The sequence below is a fragment of the Pristiophorus japonicus genome, chromosome 3, assembly GCF_044704955.1.
Source record: "Pristiophorus japonicus isolate sPriJap1 chromosome 3, sPriJap1.hap1, whole genome shotgun sequence".
In the NCBI taxonomy this organism is placed as follows: Eukaryota; Metazoa; Chordata; class Chondrichthyes; family Pristiophoridae; genus Pristiophorus; species Pristiophorus japonicus.
In genome coordinates this window covers 265,171,093-265,198,311 of record NC_091979.1, presented here as the reverse complement: position 1 = coordinate 265,198,311, position 27,219 = coordinate 265,171,093, and the positions used below count along the sequence as shown (strand labels likewise).

General features: G+C 46.1%; 1 protein-coding gene across 4 annotated transcripts in view; it reads right to left on the bottom strand.

Annotated features, from left to right (window-relative positions):
• The window catches only part of zdhhc6 (zinc finger DHHC-type palmitoyltransferase 6), a 44,743-nt gene that overhangs the window by 7,426 nt on the left and 10,098 nt on the right, over positions 1-27,219 (bottom strand). For all 4 annotated transcript variants that reach the window (XM_070876650.1, XM_070876651.1, XM_070876652.1 and 1 more), the window contains 2 exons: positions 16,352-16,519; positions 14,599-14,640 (listed from right to left, as the gene is read on the bottom strand). In XM_070876650.1, coding sequence (XP_070732751.1) covers positions 14,599-14,640; positions 16,352-16,519 — 210 coding nt within the window. The remainder of the gene's footprint in view (positions 1-14,598; positions 14,641-16,351; positions 16,520-27,219) is intronic.

The window sequence follows — 27,219 nt, the reverse complement described above, 5'->3', positions numbered from 1 at the left end:
GGTTCAATGGAGTCAGTCATTCCCATAAATGGATCCCACATCTCGTGTGTTAGTGTAAACTCACGCTGCCCAATATCTACTTGTATAATAGATTAACCCAAGGATTTAACTAAAGTACCCACAAAAGTAACAAGAGAAAACACCTGGTAATACGAGGCCAGATACCAATTATTAAGCTGCTTTATTTCACAGGAAGTGAACATAGAATAACAGTTATGATCAGATTCACTTAATTCAATCAGTATTTGGCTTTGCATAATATAAAATAATGAACACACATCACTTCCCCACATCAATGGCTCATCTTCCTTGACTTAAACAAAATAATTTCTAACTATTATTCTACATTTTCCTTCTGAGCCAGGTGAAATCTTGCCCTCAAACCGTCCTGATTAAACACCTGACTGAGAATTCAATAAACCTTTGCACCCACTAATTGGGTTCTTTTTAAGTATATGCATTGAGCAGGTCATAGCATCACAATTTTTTTTGAAAAATAAAATAAAAAATAAAGTTGGCATCTGTCCGATTGGAATATAAAGCACCTCAGCTGTCCGACGGCAGATATTGAATATACAGCATCCCTCTATTCTCAATATGCAGTCTTCTACTGCAGCTGAGAGCTAGCAACCTGCTCCTGTGCCTCCACCACCTTCGCAATGATGCATGTAACATCCAATCTGAACAGTGGTCTTTACTCAGTACCATTCCATTAAGCGATTCACCACTGTTGAGGGAAGAGGGTAACTTATGTGCCCATTTCATAGTATCAATTATTGGTGCTCTAAAACACTCTTCCTGAAAACTTTTTAAAGTAATGAAGACAAAAACTGGTCATTCTGAAGTTTATTTTATGACCTTCCTCAACTATATGGCATGAATGAGCTGGTTGATTTACAACCTTATTTGTCGAACTGCCTACGCTGAGAAAGCTATGCCTTCAGGAGGGTGGCCAGTCTCAATCTTCCAACCCATGCAGTCATAGGCTGAGGAACCAAATGTTTTTTTCCTGATGAAGATAAACTGCAACAGAAACTGCAAGAATCTGAGGAAATCTGATCTAGAATCAGTTGGTTATTAATTCTAAAGATGGTTTTACCATCAGTGGTATCTGGCAACCTGTAATTGGAGTTACCCCAGGTAATTGGAGAAACCCCAATGCCGCACGGGGTAGGAAAAGCCATAAAACAGCTAAAGAACAACAAGTCTACAGGAGCGGATTAAATCCCTGCTGAGGCACTAAAGTATGGCGGAGAGGCGCTGTTGGCGTGGATAGATGACCTCATCTCTCTCATCTGGAGGGAGGAGAGCATGCCGGGAGATCTAAAGATGCAGTGATCGTGACCATCTTTAAAAAAGGGGACAAGTCCGACTGCGGCAACTACAGAGGAATCTCCGTGCTATCAGCTACTGAGAAAGTTGTCGCTAGAGTCCTCCTCAATCTCTACTCCCTGTAGCCGAGGAGCTCCTCCTGGAGTCACAGTGCGGATTTCGTCCCCTACGGGGCACAACGGACATGATCTTCGCAGCGCGACAGCTGCAGAACAAATGCAGAGAGCAGCACCAGCCCTTATACATGGCCTTCTTCGACCTGACAAAGGCCTTTGACTTTGTCAACCGCGAGGGTCTATGGAGCGCCCTCCTCCGTTTTGGATGCCCCAAAAGTTCAACACCATCCTCCACCTGCTCCATGACGACATGCAGGCCGTGATCCTTACCAAAGGATCCATTACAGCCCCAATCCACCGGACCGGGGTCAAACAGGGCTGCGTCATCGCCCCAACTCTCTTCTCAATCTTCCTCGCTGCCATGCCCCACCTCTCAGTCAACAAGCTCCCCGCTGGAGTGGAACTAAACCACAGAACCAGTGGGAACCTGTTCAACCTTCGCCGTCTCAGGGCCAGGTCAAAGATCACACCAACCTCTGTCATCGAGCTACAGTATGCGGATGACACCTGCGTCTGTGCACATACAGAGGCTGCACTCCAGGACACAGTCGACGTATTTACTGAGGCTTACGAAAGCATGGGCCTTACGCTAAACATCCGGAAGACAAAGGTCCTCCACCAGCCTGTCCTCACTGCACAGCACTGCCCCCCAGTCATCAAAATCCACGGAGCAGCGCTGGACAACGTGAACTATTTCTCATACCTCGGGAACCTTTTATCAACAAAAGCAGACATTGATGAGGAGATTCAACACCGCCTCCAGTGCGCCAGCGCAGCCTTCGGGCACCGGAGAAAAAGTGTGTTCGAAGATCAGGCTCTCAAATCTACCACCAAACTCATGGTCTACAGGGCTGTAATAATACCCGCCCTCCTGTATGGCTCAGAGACATGGACCATGTACAGTAGACACCTCAAGTCGCTGGAGAAATACCACCAACGATGCCTCCGCAAGATCCTACAAATCCCCTGGGGAGGACAGACGCACCAACATTAGTGCCCTTGTCCAGGCTAACATCCCCAGCATTAAAGCACTGACCACACTATCAGCTCCGCTGGGCATGCCACGTTGTCCGCATACCAGACACGAGACTCCCAAAGCAAGCGCTCTACTCGGGACTCCTTCACAGCAAACGAGCCAAAGGGGGACAGAGGAAACATTATAAGGACACCCTCAAAGCCTCCCTGATAAAGTGCAACATCCCCACCGACACCTGGGAGTCCCTGGCCAAAGACCGCATTAAGTGGAGGAAGTGCATCCGGGAGGGCGCTGAGCGCCTCGAGTCTCATTGCCGAGTGCATGCAGAAAACAAGCGCAGGCAGTGGAAAGAACATGCAGCAAACATGTCCCATCCACCCTTTCCCTCAACGACTGTCTGTCCCACCTCTGTGGCACTCGTATTGGACTGTTTAGCCACCTAAGTACTCAGAGTGGAAGCAAGTCTTCCTCGATTCCGAGGGCTGCCTATGATGATGAATTGGAGATACACAGGCAGAACATAAGAACATAAGAAATAGGAGCAGGAGTAGGCCATTTGGCCCCTCGAGCCTGCTCCACCATTTAATAAGATCGTGGCTGATCAGATCTTGGGCTCAACTCCACTTCCCTGCCCGCTCCCCATAACTCTCCACTCCCTTATCGTTCAAAAATGTGTCTATCTCCACCGTAAATATATTCAATGACCCAGCCTCCGCAGCTGTTTGGGGCAGAGAATTCCACAGATTTAGGATCCTGAGAGAAGAAATTCCTCCTCATCTCAGTTCTAAATGGACAACCACTTATTCTTAAACTATGCCCCCTAGTTCTAGATTCCTCCCATGAGTGGAAGCATCCTCTCTGCATCTACCTTGTCGAACACCCTCAGTATCTAATATGTTTCATAAGAACATAAGAAATAGGAACAGGAGTGGACTGTACGGCCCCTCGAGCTTGCTCCGCCATTCAATAAGATCATGGACTCAGCTCTGCTTTCCTGCCTGCTCCCCATAACCCCTTATCATTTAAGAAACTTTCTATTTCTGTCTTAATTTTATTCAATGTCCCAGTTTCCACAGCTCTCGGAGGCAGCGAATTCCACAGATTTACAAGCCTGAGAAGAAATTTCTCCTCATCTCTGTTTTAAATTGGCGGCCCCTTATTCTAAGATTTTGCCCTCTAGTTCTAATCTTCCCCATCAGTGGAAACATCCTCTCTGCATCCACCTTGTCAAGCCCCCTCATAATATTATACGTTTCGATAAGATCACCTCTCATTCTTTTGAATTCCAATGAGTAGAGGCCCAACCTACTCAACCTTTCCTCATAAGTCAACCCCTTCATCTCTGGAATCAACCAAGTGAACCTTCTCTGAACTGCCTCCAAAGCAAGTATATCCTTTCGTAAATATGGAAACCAAAACTGCACGCAGTATTCCAGGTGTGGTCTCACCAATGCCCTGTATAGCTGTAGCAAGACTTCCCTGCTTTTATACTCCATCCCCTTTGCAATAAAGGCCAAGATTCCATTGGCCTTTGTGATCACTTGCTGTACCTACATACTATCCTTTTGTGTTTCATGCACAAGTACTCCCAGGTCCCTCTGTACTGCAGCACTTTGCAATCTTTCTCCATTTAAATAATGACATGCTCCTTGATTTTTTTTTGCCAAAGTGGATAACCTCACACTTTCCCACATTATACTCCATCTGCCAAATGTTTGCCCAATCACTTAGTCTATCTATATCCCTTTGCAGATTCTGTGTGTCCTGCTCACAACTTGCTTTCCCACCCATCCTTGTATCATCAGCAAACTTGGCAACATTACATTCGGTCCCTTCATCCAAGTCATTAATATAGATTGTAAACAGTTGAGGCCCCAGCACCGATCCCTGTGGCATCCCATTAGTTACCATTTCCCAACCGGAAAATGACCCATTTATCCTGACTCTCTGTTTTCTGTTAGTTAGCCAATCCTCTATCCATGATAATATATTACCCCCAACTCCGTCAGCTCTTATCTTGTGCAGTATCATTTTATGTGGCATCTTATCGAATGCCTTCTGGAAATCCAAATACACCACATCCACTGGTTCCCCCTTATCCACCCTGCTCGTTACATCCTCAAAGAATTCCAGCAAATTTGTCAAACATGATTTCCTTTTCATAAAACCATAATTTCATAAAATTATGCTTTTCCAAATGTCCTGCTACTGCCTCCTTGATAATAGATGCCAGCATTTTCCCAATGACAGATGTTAGGCTAACTGGTCTATAGTTTCCTGCTTTCTGTCTCCTTCCTTTTTTAAATAGTGGCGTTACATTTGCGGATTTCCAATCCGCTGGGACCTCTCCAAAATCCAGGGAATTTTGGTAGATTGCAACCAATGCATCCACTATCTCTGCAGCCACTTCTTTTCAGACCCTAGGATGCAGGCCTTCAGGTCCAGGGGACTTGTCCACCTTTAGTACCATTATTTTAATGAACACTTTATGTCTCTAGTGATAGTGATTGTTTTAAGTTCCCCATTCCCTCTAGCCCTTTGATTATCTATTTTTGGGATGATTTTAGTGCCCTCCACAGTGAAGACCGATACAAAATATTAGTTCAAAGTCTCTGCCATTTCCCTGTTCCCCATTACAGGTTGAGTGTCCGAAATCCGGAAACCTCGGGACCGAGGCCGTTCCGGATATTATGGATTTTGGAACGTCTTTGCCTGGGCTGAGGTAGGTGAAGTCGGGCAGTCAAGGTTAGGGGGCGAGGTCGGCCCACCGAGGTAAGGGGGAGAAGGGGGGAGGGGTGGGGGGGGAGAGCCGGGCGAGGTTGGGCTGCCGAGGGTCGGGGTGGGCGAAGTCACGGTGAAGTTGGGATGGAGTTCGGGCCGGAGTGATGTTGGGCCGCTGAGGGCCAGAACGAGGTAGGGCCGCCGAGAGCAAAGTCGGGGCGAAGGTCAGGCCACCGAGGGCCAGAACGAGATAGGGCCACCGAGGGCCGGGGCGAGATCGGGCCGCCGAGGGCCAGAACGAGGTAGGGCCAGGGCAAGGCCGGGCTGCCGAGGGGCCGGGCCGGGCGAAGTCGGGCCAGAACGAGGTAGGGCCGCGGTGAGATCGGGCCACCGAGGGCCAGAACGAGATAGGGCCACCGAGGGCCGGGGCGAGATCGGGCCTGAGGTCGGGCCGCTGAGGGCCAGAGGGAGGTCGGGCCGCCAAGGGCCGGGCGAAGTTGGGGCAGGTGAAGTCGCGGCGAAGTCAGGCCGAGGTAGGGCCAGGGCGACATCGATCTGCCGAGGGCCAGGGCGAGGGTGGGCCGCCGGGAGGGTGGGCCGCCGGAGGGGGGGGGGGGGGGGGGGTGGGGGAGTTCCGGATTTCGGAACATTTTCCGGACGACCCAGTCACGGATCGGCCCGCTGTCTGGATTCAGGGGGATCAAGGGGTATGGAGAGAAAGCAGGAATGGGGTACTGAAGTTGAATGTTCAGCCATGAACTCATTGAATGGCGGTGCAGGCTAGAAGGGCCGAATGGCCTACTCCTGCACCTATTTTCTATGTTTCTATTCCGGAACATTCCAAATTTTGGAACTGCGGATTTCGGACGCTCAACCTGTATTAGTGATTTTAGTTTTGGTTCACTTGATTTCTGGTTGCCTGCAAATAGGGGTTTCAAAAGCAGAAGGGTTCTGTCAATTTGTAAAGTAGAAACCTGTTGTTGTTGTGGAAATGTATTTTTTATCTAAGCTGATACCATACGGTATTTGTGTGCCCTTTGCAATATATATATATAACAAAATGGAGTCCTGGTCCTTCCAGAACTTTCTGCATAAAAGGCAGTCAGCTTGCATAAACAGCTAAACCTGGTTTGAGATGGCTGATGGCCATCAGACAGCTAGGAGACAAGTCATGCTGAGACAAGTCCCCCCCCCCCCCCATGGTGCTCTCCTATTGTCTACACGACAAGTTCCATGCCACCCCACCCTTTTTGAAGTACTCAAACCACCAGCCATTATCTCTTGTAGAGTCCTCATCCATTTGATGCAAACAGATAACTGACTAGGAAACTGAACAATCCTGACACAATGCAAGACAGGTAATAGCTCATTACCACACTCTCATGGAGTAATGGCCGGCTGGCCAACTAATAACCCTGACAAAAGGAAGTATCTGGAAACCATGTCTGGACAAGGATGGAGTAATTAACTCTTTATCTGTATTCACTGACTGCGAGACAGAGCCAATACACAGGGAGAGGCCATAACTTGGGTTTGACTGTATAAATATCTCGTGAAACTGTACCATTTCGGAGGTGTTCACTTAGCCCTTGACTGAGTGTGACCTGCCCCTTGCTAGCAAGTAAATTAAAGAAACTTCTGCCGGAGTTGTAAGTGTCGGAGTCATTCTTTTCGGAGGTCGAGATTTCGACAGTTACTTCTTGGAGGTTCCACCGAGATGCATACTCTCTGTCCTGTGAGTAAAACGGATACAGGCATTGTGCCTCTCCAGTGAAAGGCTTCAGTGGCCAAAACAAGGTGAGCCTTTTGCTCACAAGAGGTTTCTTCACTGTTGAATCGCATATGTAATCTGGTGTCCACAGGGGAGGTACTGCAATCTACAAGACTCGACATTTAAAAGCTAAAGTTATTTTTTATAACCACTTCTTTCTCAGCTCGCAAGCAGAAGAGAACGAGTTCTGGAAAAATCTCGAAACAGCCCGGGGAAGGTTTCAGTAGGGAAGGTAGAAACAGCGCTAGTCGATCGAAAAAGGTTCCTGAAGGTTCTTATGTGATAAGATTAGAAAAAAAAAGCGCTAATCGATCGAAGGTTCTTATGTGATAAGAGTTTTATTGTTTTTAATTAGGAAAAGGTTCTTGTGATAAAAGTAGAAAAAAAAAGAGAAGCGCAATCAATCAAAGGTTCTTATGTGATAAGAGTTAGGCTATGGAACCATAAGTTTTATCAGTTTTATAAGTTTTATTAGGATAAGTTAAGGACTCGGTCTGTAATGGCGTACAACGCAGACTGAGAATTGATTATTTGTTTAGATAGAGTGTAAGGTTATGATTTGTGTACTCGCGTGAATATTGTTTGTCCTAGTTATACTGTTGTGTGCAATACCTTTGTGCGACATTGCCATTAGAGAAACGGGAAGAGTCACTAGGGAAAATTGTGATTCGGGAAAAAAAAACAAGGATTGATTAAGAAAAGAACCAGTAACGGATTGATCAACAACGGTTGGTTCGTGCCAACGTATCTCACACACCCAGACTGAGCCCGAATTAAGAGCCTTTTCAGGCCACGTAACGGCCAGGAGAAGTGGGCGTAGAGAACTCGGTTGGCTGAAAGGATTGTGAGATCAGAAACTGTGGAAAATCTTAATCATCCAGAATGGGGGCTGGGGCAAGTAAACCACCACCAAAAGGGACCCCAGCCCATTTTATGCTCCAGAATTGTGGTCAGTCTTCAATTGACCACCTAAGAGAATGGGTAAAATGGACTAAGGGTGAAAACAGGCCATTTCCACCCGATGGTTCATTTAATTTAGAGAGAATAACCTGTCTAGAAGAATGCCTTATAGACAGAGACCCAGGTAGAAGAGGGGAAAAAAAAAAGTGAATTGGTCAGCGTTTGGAGATTGGAAAAGGGAAGCTGAGGAACGACACGAGAAGAGCCTAAGAGTTAGCAAGCAGTGTACTAGAGGGAGAAAGAAGGGGGATGAATGGGTAGAGCAGGTGAATCGCCCTCGACATAGCAAACATCCATCTGTTATGGTTGCTAAAGAGACAAAGGCACACTCACCAAGTGCCCCTAAGGGTTGGGAAAAAGATGAGGATGAGGAATGGGACGATGATTGGACACCCTACAGCCATCGACCACCGCCGTATGTTCCACCCCCGGGGGGGTGCTCCAAGCCAACAAGGAGAAGACGATCCTCGGGCCGGAGCACAGGGAAATGGGGTAACACCCGCTCCCAACAATGCAGGTGCGGCTGCAGGAAAAATAGATCAGTCACAAGGGAATCAATACCATGACGGCCCTGCAGGTGGCACACGAAGTCTTACCCGTGGATAAGGGCCCAGTGCCCTGGAGCCATCATCATCTGCATACCCAGTAAGACTTTTTCCCAGTCCACTCTCTGGGGGGGCTCCGGTCCCTATTTATCGACCATGGTCACCAAGTGAGTTAAGAATAATTGTGGAAGGATTGGCAGACCCAAAAACCAATATTGAAAAGGCCATAGACCAGTTAAAAGTGATCATCTTGTGCCACGAACCCAGTATATTAGATGGTCAAATCTTACTGAAAGCATGGTTAAAGGACACGAAATTTGCCGAACTTGAGATAAAATTCAAAAATTTTAAAACCCATCGAGAGGCTCCAGATGCAGATCTCAGCACGAAGCCAGGAGAGGGGTTCTGGGAAAGATGTTGGGAAGCCTTAGATTCGGTGTTCCCAAGGAAAACGAACTGGTCCAAAATTATGGAAACTACACAAAGAAAGGAGGATGTTGAGGATTATGTAGAAAAAGAGTGCGAGAGATCATGAACCAATGTTCAGGCATGAAAATAGAGGAGGTAGAAGCTCCTATGATCAGCGCCGTGGTAAACGGGCTACGACCCGAACTCAGAGATCCCTTTAAACTAGTTTGTCTCGGATGGCGACAGGAATCGCTATCCAAGGTTGTATCTATGTGAAAGGACATACAAGAGCGAAATAGAGAATCTAAAAGCAAGGTCACTGTGTTTGTGGAACAAGCAGCTCCAACAACACCCACCCCGGTGACACCGTCCCTACGCCCCCCCCCCCCCAGGGTAGAGGAAGAGGGCGAGGCAGAGGAGGAAATTTCAGGGGGAGAGAGAAGGTGCAGGGCGGGAACAATATGATATCTGTTACAATTGTGGTCAGATTGGACACTGGGCTAGAAATTGCCGGGCAAAACAGCAACAACCAAATTATGATTGGACTCAATAGGCAGGTAATAGAGCACCCCCTCCCCCTCCAGGACCCAACCCGTATGCGACCCAAGTCCAGGTACATGCTAGACCCCAAACTAATTTCTCTGTTCAAGATCCATTTGGATCACAGAATCAAAAGCAATTCGGCCAACGACCAAATTGCCCGTATAATGATCAATGACACCCAATCCCAGACCCGAGTGCTGCGAACAAACAGCTACCCGTCGTTTCGTTAAATGCCAAAAGAGAACCTGATAGTGACTTATGGATTAAAAAAAAAGGAGCAGCTTTATTGAATGGAGAGAGACTTTTGTGAATGTCTTGTCTTTGAACAAGAGTGCGTGAATGTCTTGTCTTTGAATGAGAGCGCTTCTGTGTTTTTTTTCGTGTGTCTGGAAACCTGTTTGGAAAGGTTGTGGAGCTGCCCGTTTGTTTTAGCTCCACCCACTTTTTCAAACAAAGTGAAGTTTTTTTAACCCTTCATAGTGTTGTCCTGTATGTGGGAAGTTTGAGACATTTTAAGTTAGAAGCGCAGGTGTGGATTTATTCGGATGAGAAGTTACGGAGCTAGGAAATGCACAAAGGATAGGTTTGTTGAGACATGGTCCCGGTGATTAAAAGTTGTAATGCCTTGGGAAGTTGTAATGCCTTTTCTTTTTTAAAAAGCCTTTGTGGGTCTCTCGAGGTGCAGGCTGGGGGAGTACACTCTCATTGTCCTTGGTGTAAAATCTTGGTACAAAAGCTTCTAGCTCAGTAAGAGGATTTGTTTTTTTTGATAAAGAGTGGCAGTACAATAGTTGAATTGGGATTTTGAGATATTTCAGGTGATCTCCTTGATCAACATTTTGGGTGTATTGGAAAAATCTTGGGTTTGGAAGCCTTTTAATAAGATTAGAAAACAAGTACTTTACATTCTGTGATCTGTGAATCACTATAAGCATAAATGAGAAGTCCGTGTAACACACCGATTCTTCCAGTTCAGATGCCCGCACAAATGGAGGTTTGTCCATGACCTACGAACTGTGAATGAATCTACTATATTCTCACAATGCTTAAAGAAGGATTTGGAGTGAAGTATCCCGGAATGCTTTCCAGAGTCTTAAGCAGTCCCTCACTTCAGCACCAGCCTTGGGATTACCAGATTACACTAAGCTATTCAACTTATTTGTGGATCACAAGTCGGGTTTTGCACAATCTGTTTTGACTCAGTTACATGGGGACAGGTAGCGTATTTCAGTACCCAACTAGACCCAGTGGCTCGCGGACTACCAGGATGTCTTCCTTCACTGACAGTAGCTTATTATGCTATGCAACAGGCTCAGACAATAACTCTAAATCATCAGACCATTTTGTACATCCCACACTCTGTCGAGATTTTACTAACTAAATGTGCCACCCAACACCTAACCTCCGCAAGAACCACTAAATATGAAGTTGAACTGTTATCAAATCCGAACCTTATAATTGCTCAGACCCGCCACCTACTATTAATGACGTGCTGACTTTTCAGACACAGGCCAGTACGGAGGTGGTGGTGACCTGGACGAAGGATCAATGTTATAAAAATCCAGAAGGAATATGGGTTCACCACGACGGCCGCGTGGTGGCGCCCAGATCCTTACTCCCATGGATTGCCCGATGTGTTCATACACTCACACATGCAGGCAAAGGGGGATTGGCAGATTATATTTTGGCAACTTGGTATGCACCAGGTATTTCGGCAATTGCAAAACAAATCTGTGAAAATTGTGTTACCTGTCAGACAATGAATCCGGGCAAGACAGAAAAAGTAGAATCTGCCTCCCACCCAAATCCAGTCGGGCCTTTTGTACATTTACAAATGGATTTTATTGAATTACCTATGTGTATGGGATTCAAGTATGTATTAGTTATTGTAGATGTGTTCTCTAGATGGATTGAAGCCTTTCCATGTAAAAAGGCCGATGCCACTACTGTTGCTAAATGTTTGTTAAAGGAAATCGTACCGCGCTTCGGAATCCCTGCTAAGCTTTCTAGTGATAACGGGTCACATTTCACGGGAACTGTTATAAGAGAAATGTGTAAAGCTTTGCAGATTAATCAACATTTTCATTGCAGTTATCATCCACAATCAGCTGGACTTGTTGAAAGATATAATGGAATGCTTAAAAATAAGCTGGCAAAATTATGCAATGACACTGGTTGAAATGGACAGAACTGCTGCCCTTAGCTTTGATGGTAATGCGATCTGCAACCAACAGAATAACAGGCCTGTCACCACATGAGATAGTTATGGGACGTCCCCAACGACTACCTTTTACAGCATCATTTACTGCAAAACAAACGGACATCCACAAAATGGAGGAAAATATGTTGAATTATTGTATTGCACTAACCAAATGTATTTCCAGCTTTCATTCACAGGTAAAGGAAGTGGAAGTCAAGCCAGCGGAAGGGAAGTGTCATAACCTGGAGCCAGGGGAATTCGTTTACATCAAGATTTTTTAAAAGAAAAAGCAGTCTACAGCCAAGATTCGAAGGACCATACCAGGTCTTGCTGGCGACCAATACTGCAATCAAGGTAAAGAAAAGACCAACATGGATCCATGCATCCCATTGCAAATGGGCACCCGACCAGGAGGAAGGGAAGAAGGAACCAGAGGAACAGAAAAAGGAAGACTGAATAAGGAATTGTATGGACTATGGGGACTGATGGTGCTGGGCTTGACAGGGTTTTACTTTGCATTATTGATTACACCAGGGGCACAGACCCGCCACCGAAGGGAACTGCAAGTAAACTTATTTATGGCACTGAGTCATAAGTATGCTTAAGAAAGAAACTTGTCGAGTTGTTGGATATGTTCCCATGTACCTGTCCACTCCGAAGGGGGTATTCCCCTGAGATCTGTCCCCTTTAACGAATCAGAAATGGTAGAATGGTTGACAGTGCAAAGTAGGACAAACCTAACTAAGGGGCCAGAAACGAAGGAACAAACAGAAGGGAGGTCGGCAGGGTATAAACTTACAGCCTTCCAGGGATGGTACCAGCCCAATTATGATAATAACCATCAGCCTCCCTTCCTAAGCATTACTCCCAGAATAGGAAATCCTGAAGGTATAATATGCCTAGTGAGTAATGAGACTAAAGGACCAGAAATGGGACGCAGCAAGTGTTCCCAAATGACTAAATGGCAAGCCACAACTAATCCCACTGATGGGAGAAAGATAGCAACCGTTGGCTGGACAATGGTCCATAACAAAGCCCCAGGTGAAGGGTGGGAAAGTGAGACCACTCGAGTAGGGATGGCGCGAAAGGACCAGGAGCTGACGTCCTATAATTGCACCTACTTTATTTGTGGCCATAAAGCCTACCCATGGTTACCAGCCAACTGGACAGAGTCCTGTTACTGAGGATATGTGGTACCCTTTATCAGATCAATAAAGACTCTAAGGAATGCCTATGGAAGTCATAGATTTAAACGGGATTTGATATGGCTAAACGGAATATTCAAGGTAATGGTGCCACCCTATGGAATAGCATCAACCGAAAGGCAGTTACGGGAACTGGCTAACTTAGTCGAATCAGTAGCCAACGCAACTTCCCAAGCCTTTGAAGGGGTAAATGATGAAATGGTAGCTATTCGAACAGTGGCTCTCCAAAATCGTATGGCCTTAGATTATCTCTTAGCCAAGGAGGGAGGGACATGCGCATTAATAGGTGAAGAATGCTGTACGTATATCCCAGATAAATCAGAAGAAATCGGCAGTCTAGCTGAATACATCAGGAAAAAGGTAATAGAGTATAAACAGACAGTTGGCCAGGACGGTATCACCTTGTGGGATTGGGCATCGGGATGGTTGGGATACCTTGGGAAATCTGTGGTACAGGGTTTGATCATATTCCTGCTGATAGTCTTCGCCCTGTATCTATTATTTGTCGTCGTTAAGTGTTGCTGTGCCAGGGTGGGAAAAACTATGTTACCTACCGAGACCACGGCTAGAGTTATGGTAGCAACAACTGCTGAAGGCTCTTGTGTGGAAATGGAAATGGAGAGACTGTATAAGATCAGAATGGATTAAGTTGTCCTTGTGAAGGACAAAATGGGGGAATGTGGAAATGTATTTTTATCTAAGCTGATACTATACGGTATTTGTGTGCCCGTTGCAATATATATATAACAAAATGGAGTTCTGGTCCTTCCAGAACTTTCTGCATAAAGGCAGTCAGCTTGCATAAACAGCAAAACCTGGTTTGAGATGGCTGATGGCCATCAGACAGCTAGGAGACAAGTCATGCTGAGACAAGTACCCCCCCCCCCTCCCATGGTGCTCTCCTATTGTCTATACGACAAGTTCCATGCCACCCCACCCTTTTTGAAGTACTCAAACCACCAGCCATTATCTCTTGGAGAGACCTCATCCATTTGATGCAAACAGATAACTGACTAGGAAACTGAACAATCCTGACACAATGCAAGGCAGGTAATAGCTCATTACCACACTCTCATGGAGTAATGGCCGGCTGGCCAACTAATAACCCTGACAAAAGGAAGTATCTGGAAACCATGTCAGGACAAGGATGTAGTAATTAACTCTTTATCTGTATTCACTGACTGCGAGACAGAGCCAATACACAGGGAGAGGCCATAACTTGGGTTTGACTGTATAAATATCTTGTGAAACTGTACCATTTCGGAGGTGTTCACTTAGCCATTGACTGAGTGTGACCTGCCCCTTGCTAGCAAGTAAATTAAAGAAACTTTTGCCGGAGCTGTGTCAGAGTCATTCTTTTCAGACGTCAAGATTTCGACATTGTTCCAATAGACCTGCATTTGCCATAACCCCAGTAGTTTTGGTTACTTCTGAAGGTATCGCCCGCAATACCGGTGAAACATTGAGTTTTAATTATGTCTTATATTCCTTTCAGAATTCCCTATCTGGCAGTGTAGAACCTGTTCCAATGTCTCTTTTTAAAAATAATCTTCACAGAAGTCTATAATGAGTCTATCTTAAAAGTGTGCTCTCAAAATAAATGTTTCAAGCAAAGGTACCCGCCATCAAAAAAAAATACTTGTTGTAAACTCTTTGTAGCATGTTAAATAGTATGTATACCTGCAAAATGACAAACTAATTCCCAAGTCTTTATGACCAACTTCAAACACGATTGATTTCAAATGTTTTCATGTCAAAACAAGCTACATCTATATGAAATGCTGCCATCTGGCGCAGAACTGCAGGCACTGCAATACTTACACTTCTCACTCTTTTATCAGCCTTCTGTTTCAGCTGCTCAATCTGTAAATAGTTACAAGTATTTAATATTGTCATATCAAATGAGAGCAATTTCAGTCAATAGTGAACAATAGGATGAGAAATTACAAGAAAATAATCTGATTGGGGTTTCAGATGAGAGCAAAGTTCAAACATTTCTCGTCATCCAAATCTCAAGAGAAATTGTCTTCATTATCGATCCTTTCGACTTTTCATTTAAATATACTGAAGGATTTCATTTGCGAATTCAATGCGAGATCACAGGAATTTAATCTACAGTTGATTACTGGGAAAAGAATAGAATTTTTTGCATTACATCACCAATGCTTTTAGTTTGCAATTCGATACAACTCTTTTGGTTAACAGGAGGCGGGTTTGCAGCTGTTAACTCATGTACTGTGTTCTTCTCATGGTCAGCTGTCAGCTGTTAAGTGCTCTCTCATATAAATTAATTAAAGAGGAAATGCAAACTAGATATTGAAGTTAAACAATTCAATCTGGATTCTTTTGATTTTACGAAAATGAGACTTTGATTTATATAGTGCCAAGCCAAGATTTACTTAAGCAAGTATAGTTACAGTTGTATTCTATGTAGAAGGTGCAGCAAATTTGCAGATAGCAAGGTGCCACAAATAGCAGCAATGAATGAGCAGTTAATCTGCTTTGATTGAGGTATGAATATTGGTCAAGAAACTGGGAGAACTCCCTGCTTCTTCGATGAAGTGCTTTGGGATTTTTTCAGTCCAACTCAACAGGAAACAGGGGCACTGGTTGAATGTCTCATGTGAAAGGCGACACCTCTGACAATGCAACACTCCCTCAGTATTGCAATGAAGTCTCAGTCTAGATGATGTGCCCAAGTCCTGGAGTAGGGCTTGAACCCACAACCTTCTAACTCAGAGGCAAGAGCACTAACAATTGGCCGAGACAGATCAATGACATTTTAATATCAAACAGAATTAAAAACACATTGAGGCAGACCATAGAATAAAGATAAAGGTTTCCAGAAGGAAACAGTCTACTGAAATTCGAAATTAAAAACAAGGGGCCTGAACTCGCGCTCCCCATGGGCGTGTACGAGGTGCACACGTGCCAGTGGAGTCCCGCAAGTTCCGGGTTTAGGTATGTGAAGCGTATGCGCCAAAACCCGGCACTTGCAATCTGTCAAGAATCCACTTGACAGATCCACTGCATCCGAAACTAAAGGGCCTCTGCGGGCGGAGTGTTGGGTTATTTGCCCAACTCCTGCCCAGCGAATGTCCTTCAAATTCTTACCTCTGATAAAACCTGGCATACGGCCTGCTTTTATCAGCGTAAGACTTTTAAAGTGCAGAAAAATACATTTAAAAAAAATGTAAACATTTTAAATCCTGTTTGGTTTATTTTTTAGACCCTTTAAAATATGTAATTTTGTGTTTTAAATAATTAATTAAATTCCATTTTTATTAATTTGAAATATGTGATGGGTTTTTCTTTAGTTATTTTTAGTGCTTGTGTGTTTTAGGGAGTATTCCCATTCATACTTATGGTGATTCCATATATAAGTATGAATGGGGATCTCCCGACTCTAGTAGTCAGAGGCCTCCGACTGCAAATTCTGGGCCTATATTAACAAAATGTTTTTTTTTTAAAAAAGCACCCACAGTAGTTCTTATTTACTGTTGAATATTTCATACAATTTATCTCAATAACCTACATAGAACATTAAAAGATAATTAAAAAGAAACAAATTAACCGTTAGTGTGTACTGATGGGTGCCTTGATGAACAGTCCAGACAATTCCATCTGTTTCGGGAAGCCCAGACCACGTGAACACCTGCCTGAAGTTCTTCCACTTGCTTCCAAGGTCATATGGAAAGATAAACTGCTCACCCGTTTGGTAATACTGGATTCTGTCTTTGGCCTAGGAAAAGGAGATAGGTGGCATCAGTACATTTAGAAAAAAACATATGATTGTGTGTTGAAGGGACATGGTTATCTAGTAACCTGTTTTGCAGATTAGTAAAACAGGGCAAGAAATGCCACTGCATCACTGATCAGTTCTGCAATTATTTTACAGGAAAAATGTCTAACTGTATTAAACATTTTCAAAAGTATGCATGGTACAACTTCCCCCAGCAGTGTATATGGCAGTATCAGTCGTATTTCCTGAGGGGGCTGTTCCTGATTGTAATAAACTGAACTCACCAAAAATTCCCCAATGTTCCTCAATAAACCAGCACCATATACGAATTTTCCCCCCGCTTGCAAGCTATACTACATCCTTACAAAATGTAACAGTGTGAAATCAGATATTGATTTTTCTTTTGAAAATGGACCTTTAAATTGGAGACACCAGGGCCGAAATTCAGGGTCCGGATAAGGCCTGTTATCGCTGTTTTGCAGCAGCCATGTGGCGGAATCGAGTGGCCGCTGCGTTGCAGTCGATTGGCCGCCACAACCCAAATTCACCTCGGGAATTTTTCGGCCTGTCCCCACTTCTACCCCGCTGCTGCGCGCCACGCGTCATCAAAGTGCGTCATCAAAGCGTGCACCGCCGATCTCCTGCACCTCCAGCACACACCGCCCCAAATTTACTTGCAAAAATCTTTGTTCCGCAGCACGGTGCCCCCGACAGCTTTTTCTATCGGTGCAGTGTGTGTGTGTGTGTGTGTGTGTGTGTGTGCGGCATGGCAGCGCGGCGGCCCTTCAAGGGGAGGGCGCACTGCTGCCGCCACCGCCATGTTTTTATATTTGTCGGCCGGCTTCCCAATCGGCCGGCCAATTATTGCCCCTGGGTTTGGCTGGGCCACCAATAGGCAGCCTGGCACCCCCTCTTGGGTGCCAGGCCACTGGCCTGGCCGAAACCCTCCCTGGTGACCCAGTGGCCGAACCTACAGAATCACCGATGCACACACGCACCGATGTCACCACCAGCGGCGGAGACTCGGTCCCACCCCAACTTCCGCCCCTCACCAGGACTTACCGCCGCATTTCTGCCCCCATTATGACCGACTTCCGGTCTTGTCGAAAAGAAACGACAAAGACCTGAATATCGATCAGGAGGCGACCTCTTCCCATGTGGCGGTAAAAACAGGTAAGAGATCGTAGGTGCGCCAGGTTTCTGGTGTGCCTGAATTTCGGTCCCACTATATGTTGTGCTCTACTTCAGAAAGTTCAGGTACCTGTTCTCCAAGTTAAACAAACAAATATATTAGCCAAATATCTCTTCTATCTATGTATGATAAAAGGTAGTCTGTAGGATTAGAGTTTTAAAATGTGTGCCTGCTAATACAGGAGTCACTATTACATAGAATTTACAGCACAGAAACAGGCCATTTGCCCCTACTGGTCTGTGCCAATGTTTATGCTCCACATGAGCCTAATTCCACCCTACTTCATCCAACCCTATCTGCATAGGCTTGGGCTGATGTGTGCACAAATGTTGCTTGCCACTTATGTACCGGCAATAACCATCTCCAACAAGAGAAAGTCTAACCACCTTCCCTTGACATTCAATAACATTAGTATTGCCTCAGAACTGGTCATGGGTAGATGCTGCCACCTTTTCCATAGGTGGAAGATTAAAGCATCCCCATCACGCAACTGTGGAGCTCCTAATCAGACCCTGGAGCACATCATTGAGCTTTGCCCTCAAAGAAAATTTGCAGGCAGCCTACAAGATATCCATGCTGTTACACTGGAAGCTTTGGCTTGGATATCCAACTTAGATATTGCTTTTGATTTGCTACTACTGTACGAAAGAAGACGACGAGTGTCAAATTCCCCCACCATTAACATCCTCGGGTTCACCATTGACCAGAAACTTAACTGGACTAGCCAGATACTGCTAGGTATTCTGTGGTGAGTGACTCACCTCCTGACTCCCCAAAGCCTTTCCACCATAAGGCACAAGTAAGGAGTGTGATAGAATACTCTCCACTTGCCTGGATGAGTACAGCTCCAACACTCAAGGAGCTCGACACCATCCAGGAAAAAGCAGCCCGCTTGATTGGCACCCCATCCACCACCAGCACACCATGTCTGCAGGCAACTAAGGCTTCTTTGACAGCACCTCCCAAACCAGTGACCTCTATCACCTAGAAGGTCAAGGGCAGCAGGCGCATGGGAACCCCCACCACCTCCCTGTTCCCCTCAAAGTCACATGCCATTCCTTCATCATCGATGGATCAAAGTCCCGGAACTCCCTCCTTTACAGCACCATGGGAGCACCTTCACCACACGGACTGCAGCGGTTCAAGGCAACGGTTCGCCACCACCTTCTCAAGGGCAATTTGGGATGGGCAAGAAATGCTGGCCTTGCCAGCGATGCCTACATCCCGTGAATGAATTTTTAAAAAAATCCATTTATTGCAATTTACTCTTAAAAATATATGCATTGATGCAGGTTCCTAAATAAGGCTTATGACATTTTCCTCTCTGAAGGAACAGGTTTCTATTCCCACCCCTCCAAGTGAATGCTATATAAATATTGGTAACAAAATGAAAGATTGTATTGCTGTCAAAAGTCTGGATGCAAATATAATACTCAAATTTGTTCTTCGGTGAGTATTTACTTTTAAAAATTATGTTGAAACTCCTATGCTATTTATTTTATTTGGACTAGTGAATGGTCAGTTAATTGTGAAATTTGAGATAATTGATTTTATTGATTACATTTTCAATATACAGATACATAACCCATTTCCCTGCAATACTGTAATTTACAGCAGAACCTCCTCTTCTGTTGCACGATTTTATTATCAAGACTACTTTTGTTACAACCTCGACTTTGCCATCTCTCGTGGCCTCGCTGCTCCCATCGGATCAATTGCAAATAAGGCCATCTCTGACCACTTCCTCGTATCGCTCTCCACACACATCCCCTTTCCACCCCCTCCCCCTCTAAAACCCTACCACCTTCTGTATCCGCCCCTAAAAAAAAAACTCTCTCCCTACTCTCTTACAACTGCACTCATCAACTCCCAACTGTCCAGCCTTTGGCCCTCCATTCACCATGACATCTCTGCAGCTATCGATCTGCTCAATCGCACCCTCACCACCACCTTTGATGCCCTAATCCCTGTTAAAATAATTACTCGCTCTCACCCTGGCAGTTCCCCTTGGTATAGCCCTGATCTTCGTTCCCTTAAGTGCAAGGGATGTAGACTTGAACGGATATGGCGGACAACTGGTTTAGCCATTCACTGCCAGATCTAGCTGACCAGGGTCATGCTCTCGTCTGCCGAAATCGCTCACTATTCCAGAATCATTCTGAATGTAAAGATAAACTCCGGCTTCTATTCTCCACTGCAAACGGTCTTTTTCAACCTCTCGCCCCAGTCTCCACCCTCACCTCTGACAATCAGTGTGAGGAGCTTATGGACTTCTTTATCTCCAAGATTGAGACCACCCGTTTGGCCGCCTCTGCCTCTTCCCTTCCTTCCCCTAGCCCACTGGGCCAAACTTCCTCTAAGGGAGCCCCCTGCCCTCACATCTTTCTCCAGTTTCTCTCCGATCTCCCCTCATGACCTTTCCAAACTCATCCTGCTCCCTTGATCCTATTCCCACCAAACTGCTGACCACCCAACTTCCTTTTCTGGCTCCTATGTTAGCTGACATTGTTAATGGTTTGCTCTCCTCAGGTACTGTCCTTCTCTCCCTCAAAGCTGCCTTCATCATCCTTCTCCTCAAAAAACCATCCCTCAATCCCTCCATCCTTGCAAACTACTGCCCCATTTCCAACCTCCCTTTCCTCTCCAAAGTCCTTGAACATGTTGTCGCCTCCCAAATCCGTGCCCATCTTTCCCGCAACTCCATGTTTGAATCCCTCTGATCCGGTTTCAGCACCTGCCACAGTACTGAAATGGCTCATCAAATTAACAAATGACATCCTTTGTGACTGTGACAAAGGCAAACAATCCCTCCTCGTCCTTCTTGACTTGTCTGCTGTCTTTGACATGGTTGACCACTCTATCCTTCTCCAACGACTCTCCATCGTCATCGAGCTGGGTGGGACTGCACTCGCCTCGTTCTAATCTTATCTTTCTAATCGTAGCCAGAGAATCACCTGCCACGGCTTCTCTTCCCGCCTCCGCATCGTTACCTCTGGTGTCCCACGAGGATCTATCCTTGGCCCCCTCCTATTTCTTATCTCCATGTTGCCCCTTGGCGACATCATCCAGAAACAATGTTATGTATGTTAACTGGGTTTTACCTGCCACCGGAGGGAGTGACTGTTGGAGTCCTAATGGTCACTGGCAGACACGTGCAAGCTGTGTATATAATGTTGGCAGCTATGTTGAATCTTCACTTTGAAAGTAAATAAATTGGAGTAAGGTCATGCCTGAACTAGCTCACCGCACTTAGCCTCGTGGAGTTATTCGATACTTAACAATTTGGCGAGCCGTGACGGGTGACCCCTCGCTCTGGAAGGCATCCATGACCAGCAGCAAGTCTGCGGCATTTCCTATGATTATGTCATCCGCCACAGACCAGGCACTGAAAACTGTGCTGCTGCGCTTAGCTGGTTACCATTGCCCACAACCGGGGTGGAAATGCCGCAGCCCGCAGACTTGCTGTTGATCATGGATGCCTTCGAGAGCGAGGGGTCATCCGTCACGGCTCGTCAAATTAGGACCTGGACCAGCCATGATCCTGTACTGTCATGGGTAAAAAGGTGTGCCCTAAATGGAAATTGGTCTGCCCTTCCCAGGGAAATGTAGGATGAAATAAAGCCTTATAGCCGCCGCAAAGATGAATTGTCTATTCAGTCTGATTGTCTGTTCTGGGGTAATCGTGTTGTTATGCCAAAAAAAGGCAGGGAAACTTGTGTGTGAGATTTACACAGTACCCACCCAGGCATTGGCATGATGAAGGCCATTGCCAAGTCTCGCGTTTGGTGGCCCGGCATTGACTCGGACTTGGAGTCATGCGTGCATCAGTGCAACATTTGCATGCAACTGAGTAACGCACCTGTGAAGGCTCCGCTGAGTCTGTGGTCATAGCCATTCAAACCGTGGTCAAGGATCCACATAGACTTTGCCAGCCCCTTTCTCGGCAAAATGTTTTTAGTGGTAGTGGACGCTTACTCCACATGGATTGAATGCGTAATCATGTCATCCATCACGTCCACAGCCACTATTGAAAGCCTCCAGGCCACGTTCGCCACCCATGGCCTGCCCGACAGCCTTGTCAGCAACAACGGACCGTGTTTCACCAGTTTATGACCCGTGGTGGCATCAAGCAGGTCAGGTCTGCCCCTTTCAAACCCACGTCGAACGGTCAAGCGGAGCGGGCTGTCCAAACCATTAAACAGAGCCTAAAACGCGTGACTCACGGCTCCCTACAGACTCGCTTGTCCCGCATTCTGCTCAGTTACCGGACGAGACTCCACTCGCTCACTGGGGTCCCTCCTGCCGAGCTGTTAATGAAGAGAGGCCTCAAAACCAGGCTCTCCCTTTTACATCCGGATCTCAATGATCATGTCAAAACCAGAAGGCAACGGCAGCAATGGTACCACGATCGCGCGGCCGTATCATGTGACATTGCTGTTCATAACCCTGTGTTTGTCCCGAATTATGGTCATGGTCCAAAGTGGGTTGCTGGCACGGTTTTGGCCAAGGAGGGGAACAGGGTGTTTGTAGTCAAACTGCTAAATGGCCAAGTGTGCAAGAGGTATATTAACCAAACCAAACTGCGATTCACAGACAACCCAGAACAAATTGATGACATCATCATCGGCCAACCAACACACATCCAACCATCAGTTGACTTTTGTGTCATTCACGAAGACGAACCTACCATCCCCGACAGTACTGTCAGACCAACTGCTCCGCAATGCAGCAATGGTCCTACTAGTTCACCCAAGCTTGGGTTCGAACTGAGAAGATCAACCAGGGAGCGGAAGGCCCCGGACCGTCTCAACTTGTAAATAGAACATGTACCAAGGACTTTGGTGGGAATGATGTTATGTACGTTAACTGGGTTTTACCTGCCACTGGAGGGCGTGACTGTCAGAGTCCTAATGGTCACTGGCAGACATGTGCAAGCCGTGTATATAATGTTGGCAGCCATTTTGAATCCTCACTTTGAGAATAAACAAACGGGAGTAAGTCATGCCTGAACTAGCTCACCGTACTTAGCCTCGTGGAGTTATTCGATACTTAACACACAGCGTCAGTTTCCAGACACCCAGCTCTAACTCTCTACCATTTGTCTCGACCCCTCCACGGTCTCTAATTGAATATTGGGAAGACCAAAGCCATTGTTTTCGGTCCCCATCATAAACTCCATTCCCTAGCTGCTGATTCCATCCCTCCCCAACTTCTGCCTGAGGCTGAACCATCCTTTCGCAATCCTGAAATGAGCTTTCGAATACATATCCGCAGAATAACTAAGACCGCCTATTTCCACCTCCATAACATTGCCCGTCTCTGCCCTTGCCTCAGCTCATTCGCTGCTGAAGCCCTCATTCATGCCTTTGTTACCTCGAGACTTGACTATTCCAATGCACTCCTGGCTGGCCTCCCACATCCATGGACTTCTTTATCTCCAAGAAACTCGAGGTGATCCAAAACTTGTCTGCCCGTGTCCCAACTCGCACCAAGTCCCGCTCACCCATCACCCCCGCACTCGCTGACTTACATTGGCTCCTGGTTAAGCAACGCCTCGATTTCAAAATTCTCACCCTGGTTTTCAAATTCCTCCATGGCCTCACTCCTCCCCATCTCTAATCTCCTCTAGCCCCACAACCCCCGCCGAGATGTCTGCGCTCCTCTAATTCTGCCCTCGAGCGTCCCTGATTATAAATCGCTCAACCACTGGTGGCCGTGCCTTCTGTTGCCTAGGCCCTAAGCTCTGGAATTCCCTGCCTAAACCTCTCTGCCTCTCTTTCCTCCATCAAGACGCTTCTTAAAACCTACCTCTCACCTGCCCTAATTTCTACTTATGTGCTCGGTGTCAAATTTTTAACTCATAATACTCCTGTGAAGCATCTTGGGACATTTCATTACGTTGAAGGCGCTATACAAGTACAAGTTATTGTTGTGAAATGCTGTTATGGTGCACCTCGTCAGAGACGATTTAAACATCTGAGCATTGTGTGAAGTGGTTCCTGCTTTGCAGTGACACCAAAGATAGGGTTGTTGGCAAATCAAAGCAATCTCTCGGCATGACTGTGTAAGCCCAGCATGGCTTCAGAACACAAATGCAGACCTCAGATTACAGTGTAAAGGTAGTCTTCAGCAGTCTGATCCCAAAGGGCAGAGGTGAACACCATAATGAATCAAATTTTTTTTAACGTAAAAAATGATTCCCCAATTGCTTGTACGGCCTGGGTGTTAGAATCGGTATGTAGGAAGGATATGGTTCAGTTAGGATAACTTGATAAGAGTAGAAAGCATTATGGATGGCTGCCTCGAGAATGGCCAAGGTTACAATGCGACATCTTATTTTGAAAATACAATAATGAGTTCTGTGAGAAAACAATAGTGCGAAACCTTGAGATAAGGAACTGTAATCATCTGAAACAGGTAACATTAGAACAATAGAAGCAAAGACAGCAACTGAGGAGGCAGAAACAGGAGAAGGTGAGTCTACTCACAATGTAGCCTAAAATCAAGAAGTAATAATTGAATAGATTGGATTATAAAATATGATTTTAACATTATAAGAATGAAGCTAATTAACAGAAGGAAAGCTAGCTATTGTAAGTAGAATGCTTAACTGAGACTTTGATGGTGAAAGGGTTGAAGTCAAACACTTGAAATGCTGTCCGAGAAAGACAGGTTCCAGCTGCGGCCTAATATAAAGTACTGAACAGAGATCAGAGACCTATGGGCCGAAATTGCCCCTCTGCGCAAGGCCCATTAGCACTGCCGGTCGGCACGCTAAAGGGCTTTCGCCCGGGCACTCCGCACAGAGTGCTCCCCCCAGAATTGCTCCCGGGGTTCGCCGGGTGAAAAGGAGTTTGCGCAGCGCCCTGGTGATTACATCATTGCTATGTGCGCCGACCCCTTAGCACCCCACAGGGGAATTGCCCCGTGGGAGCGAGGTCTGCGCACAGCCTTGGCCGCCGCCAACTTATTTATGTTGGCAGCCGCTGGTTCAGCTGGGGTGCCAATAGGCAGGCCGGCACCCCCTCTTGGGTGCTGGGCTACTGGCCCAGTGGGTGCTGCTCAGATCGCAGTGGCCTACCCCTTTAAGAAAAGGGGAAGAACGTTGCAATGCAGTGGCATGACGCGCCGCGCTGATGTGAGTAGCGCTCCATGAGCGCCGCAAGAATGCACGGTTACCGTCCCCAACATTTTTTTCTCCAAAAGAGGGCAAATCCGTGCAGGCTCCGGTGTCCCCCAGCTCATGCAAAATGTAGCACTAATTTGAATTATGCACTGCAATTCCAGCGTGGGGCAATTTCAGCCCCCTAATGTCTGTACTGCACAACTAGACAAATTCATTTTAGTGTTAATTGTGCAGGATTATTACAAAGGTAGAGAGAAAGTAAATGAGAATTGGGGGGGGGGGGGGGGGCGGAAAGAGTAGGCATTAGAAAAAATATTTAAAAGAGGGCCATATAATTGGTCGGAGAGGTTTATTTCAATCAACCTCTCAGCACCTTAAGTACTATTACTTTGCAGACAAACAGGTCATTTAAATAGTGGCATGTTACAAGCAGGAAAACAATTCAATACATGCACTGCATGAAACAAGATCAAGTGAAATAACCCAAGAGCAAACGTATGGCAGTTGCATGTATTACTACTTCCCAAAAATCAATCTTCAACTCTTCAAACTCTTTCCTCTCATACATTCGCACGTCTTTACTGTCAATTCCTATCTACTCTCATGGGTAGACTAGAGTACAGCACAGCAAGCGGAGATGTTGAGCAGACAAGAATCACAGGGCCGTGCTCAGAGGGGCAATTTGAGTTGGGCAGAACAGACAAGCTAAGTCGGTTGGGACCTGGCTGCATAGGAGAAAAGAACAATCCTAAAAATATATATTTTTTTAAATTTAAAAAGCTGACAAAAATTAGAAAAAGAAAGAATTCATGGAAATAGTATCCAGGGGTAATTTAGTACAAAGTCACATGTAGCAAAGTTTAGACAATACAACTTATCCAAGCACAGATCTGGCCAGAGGCAGATGGTTGTGGTTTTCAAAAGCCAGTCATCACAGTCCCAGGTCTTCATTGTTTCATCAATGCCTTTCCTCAGTCATAAGGTTTGCTAACACGTCCACTGCGTTCAGCCCCATTCACAACTCTTCCAATAATGAAGCAACTAATGCCAGTATACAAATAAACCTGAATAATATTGAGACTTGGGCAGACGAGTGGCAGGTAATGACCATCTTAAAGAAGAGAAAGCCTGGCCACCTACCCATGACCTTCAATGGTACCACCATTGCCAAGACCCCCACCTGGGGGCACCAATGACCAGAAGCTAAACTGGACTGGTTATATTAACACTGACTGCAAGAACAGGACAGAGGCTGGGTACTCTGCAAAAAGTGGCTTACTTCCTAACGCATAAAATCCTCTTCACTATCTACAAGGCTCTAGTCGAACGTGATGGAATACGCCCCACCTGTGTAGATGGCTGTAGCCGCAACAACACTTAAGAAGCTGGACACCTTCTAGGAGAGCAGTTTGTTTGATTAATGCTCCCGCTACTGGACTCAATATCCACCCCCTCCGCCACTGGCACAGTGCCGGCAGTATGTAGGCCCCAAGTTTCGACATGATTTGCTCCTGATTTTTAGGAGCAACTGGTGTAGAACGGAGTATCTTAGAAATCGGAATTCTCGTCATTTAGTTTGCTTCAGTTCTGGTCAGTTAGAACAGTTTCACTTTGGAACAGAATGTTTTTTCAAAAAGGGGGCGTGTCCGGCCACTTACACCTGTTTTCAAAGTTTCGTCAGTGAAAACTTACTCCAAACTAACTTAGAATGGAGTAAGTGAAGATTTTTGTACGCTCGAAAAAACCTTATCTACACTTTAGAAAATCAGGCGTAGGTTACAAATCAGGTGTCGGGAATGCAGGGGTGGGGGTGGGGGTTTAAAAGGGAAGTTTACAAACATTAAACACTTCAGTTTTACAAATAAAGAGCCATCACCAATAATAAATCAACCAATAAATCAATCAAAAAAATTAATAAGAAATAATTTTTTAAAAAATCAATAAATAAAACATTTTCTACTTACCGACTGCAGCACCGGGAGCCCTCCAACAGCGTGCTGGGATCCCCCCCCCCCCCACCCCACCCAGTGTGTCTCCATCAGTGTCTCTATCTCTCTGTCTGTCAGTGTCTGTGTTTCTGTCAGCGAGGGGAGGGGGAGGAGGGGGGGTAGAGGGAGAGGAGAGAGGAGGGGGGGGGGGGAAGGGAGGAGAGAGGGGGGGGGGGAAGGAGAGAGGGGGGGGGGGAGCAGAGAGGGGAGCAGAGAGGGGGGGGGGAGCAGAGAGGGGGGGGGGGAGCAGAGAGGGGGGGGGAGCAGAGGGGGGGGGGGGGAGAAGAGGGGGGGGGGGGGAGAAGAGAGGGGGGGGGGAGAAGAGAGGGGGGGGGGAGAAGAGAGGGGGGGGGGGAGAAGAGAGGGGGGGGGGAGAAGAGAGGGGGGGGGGGAG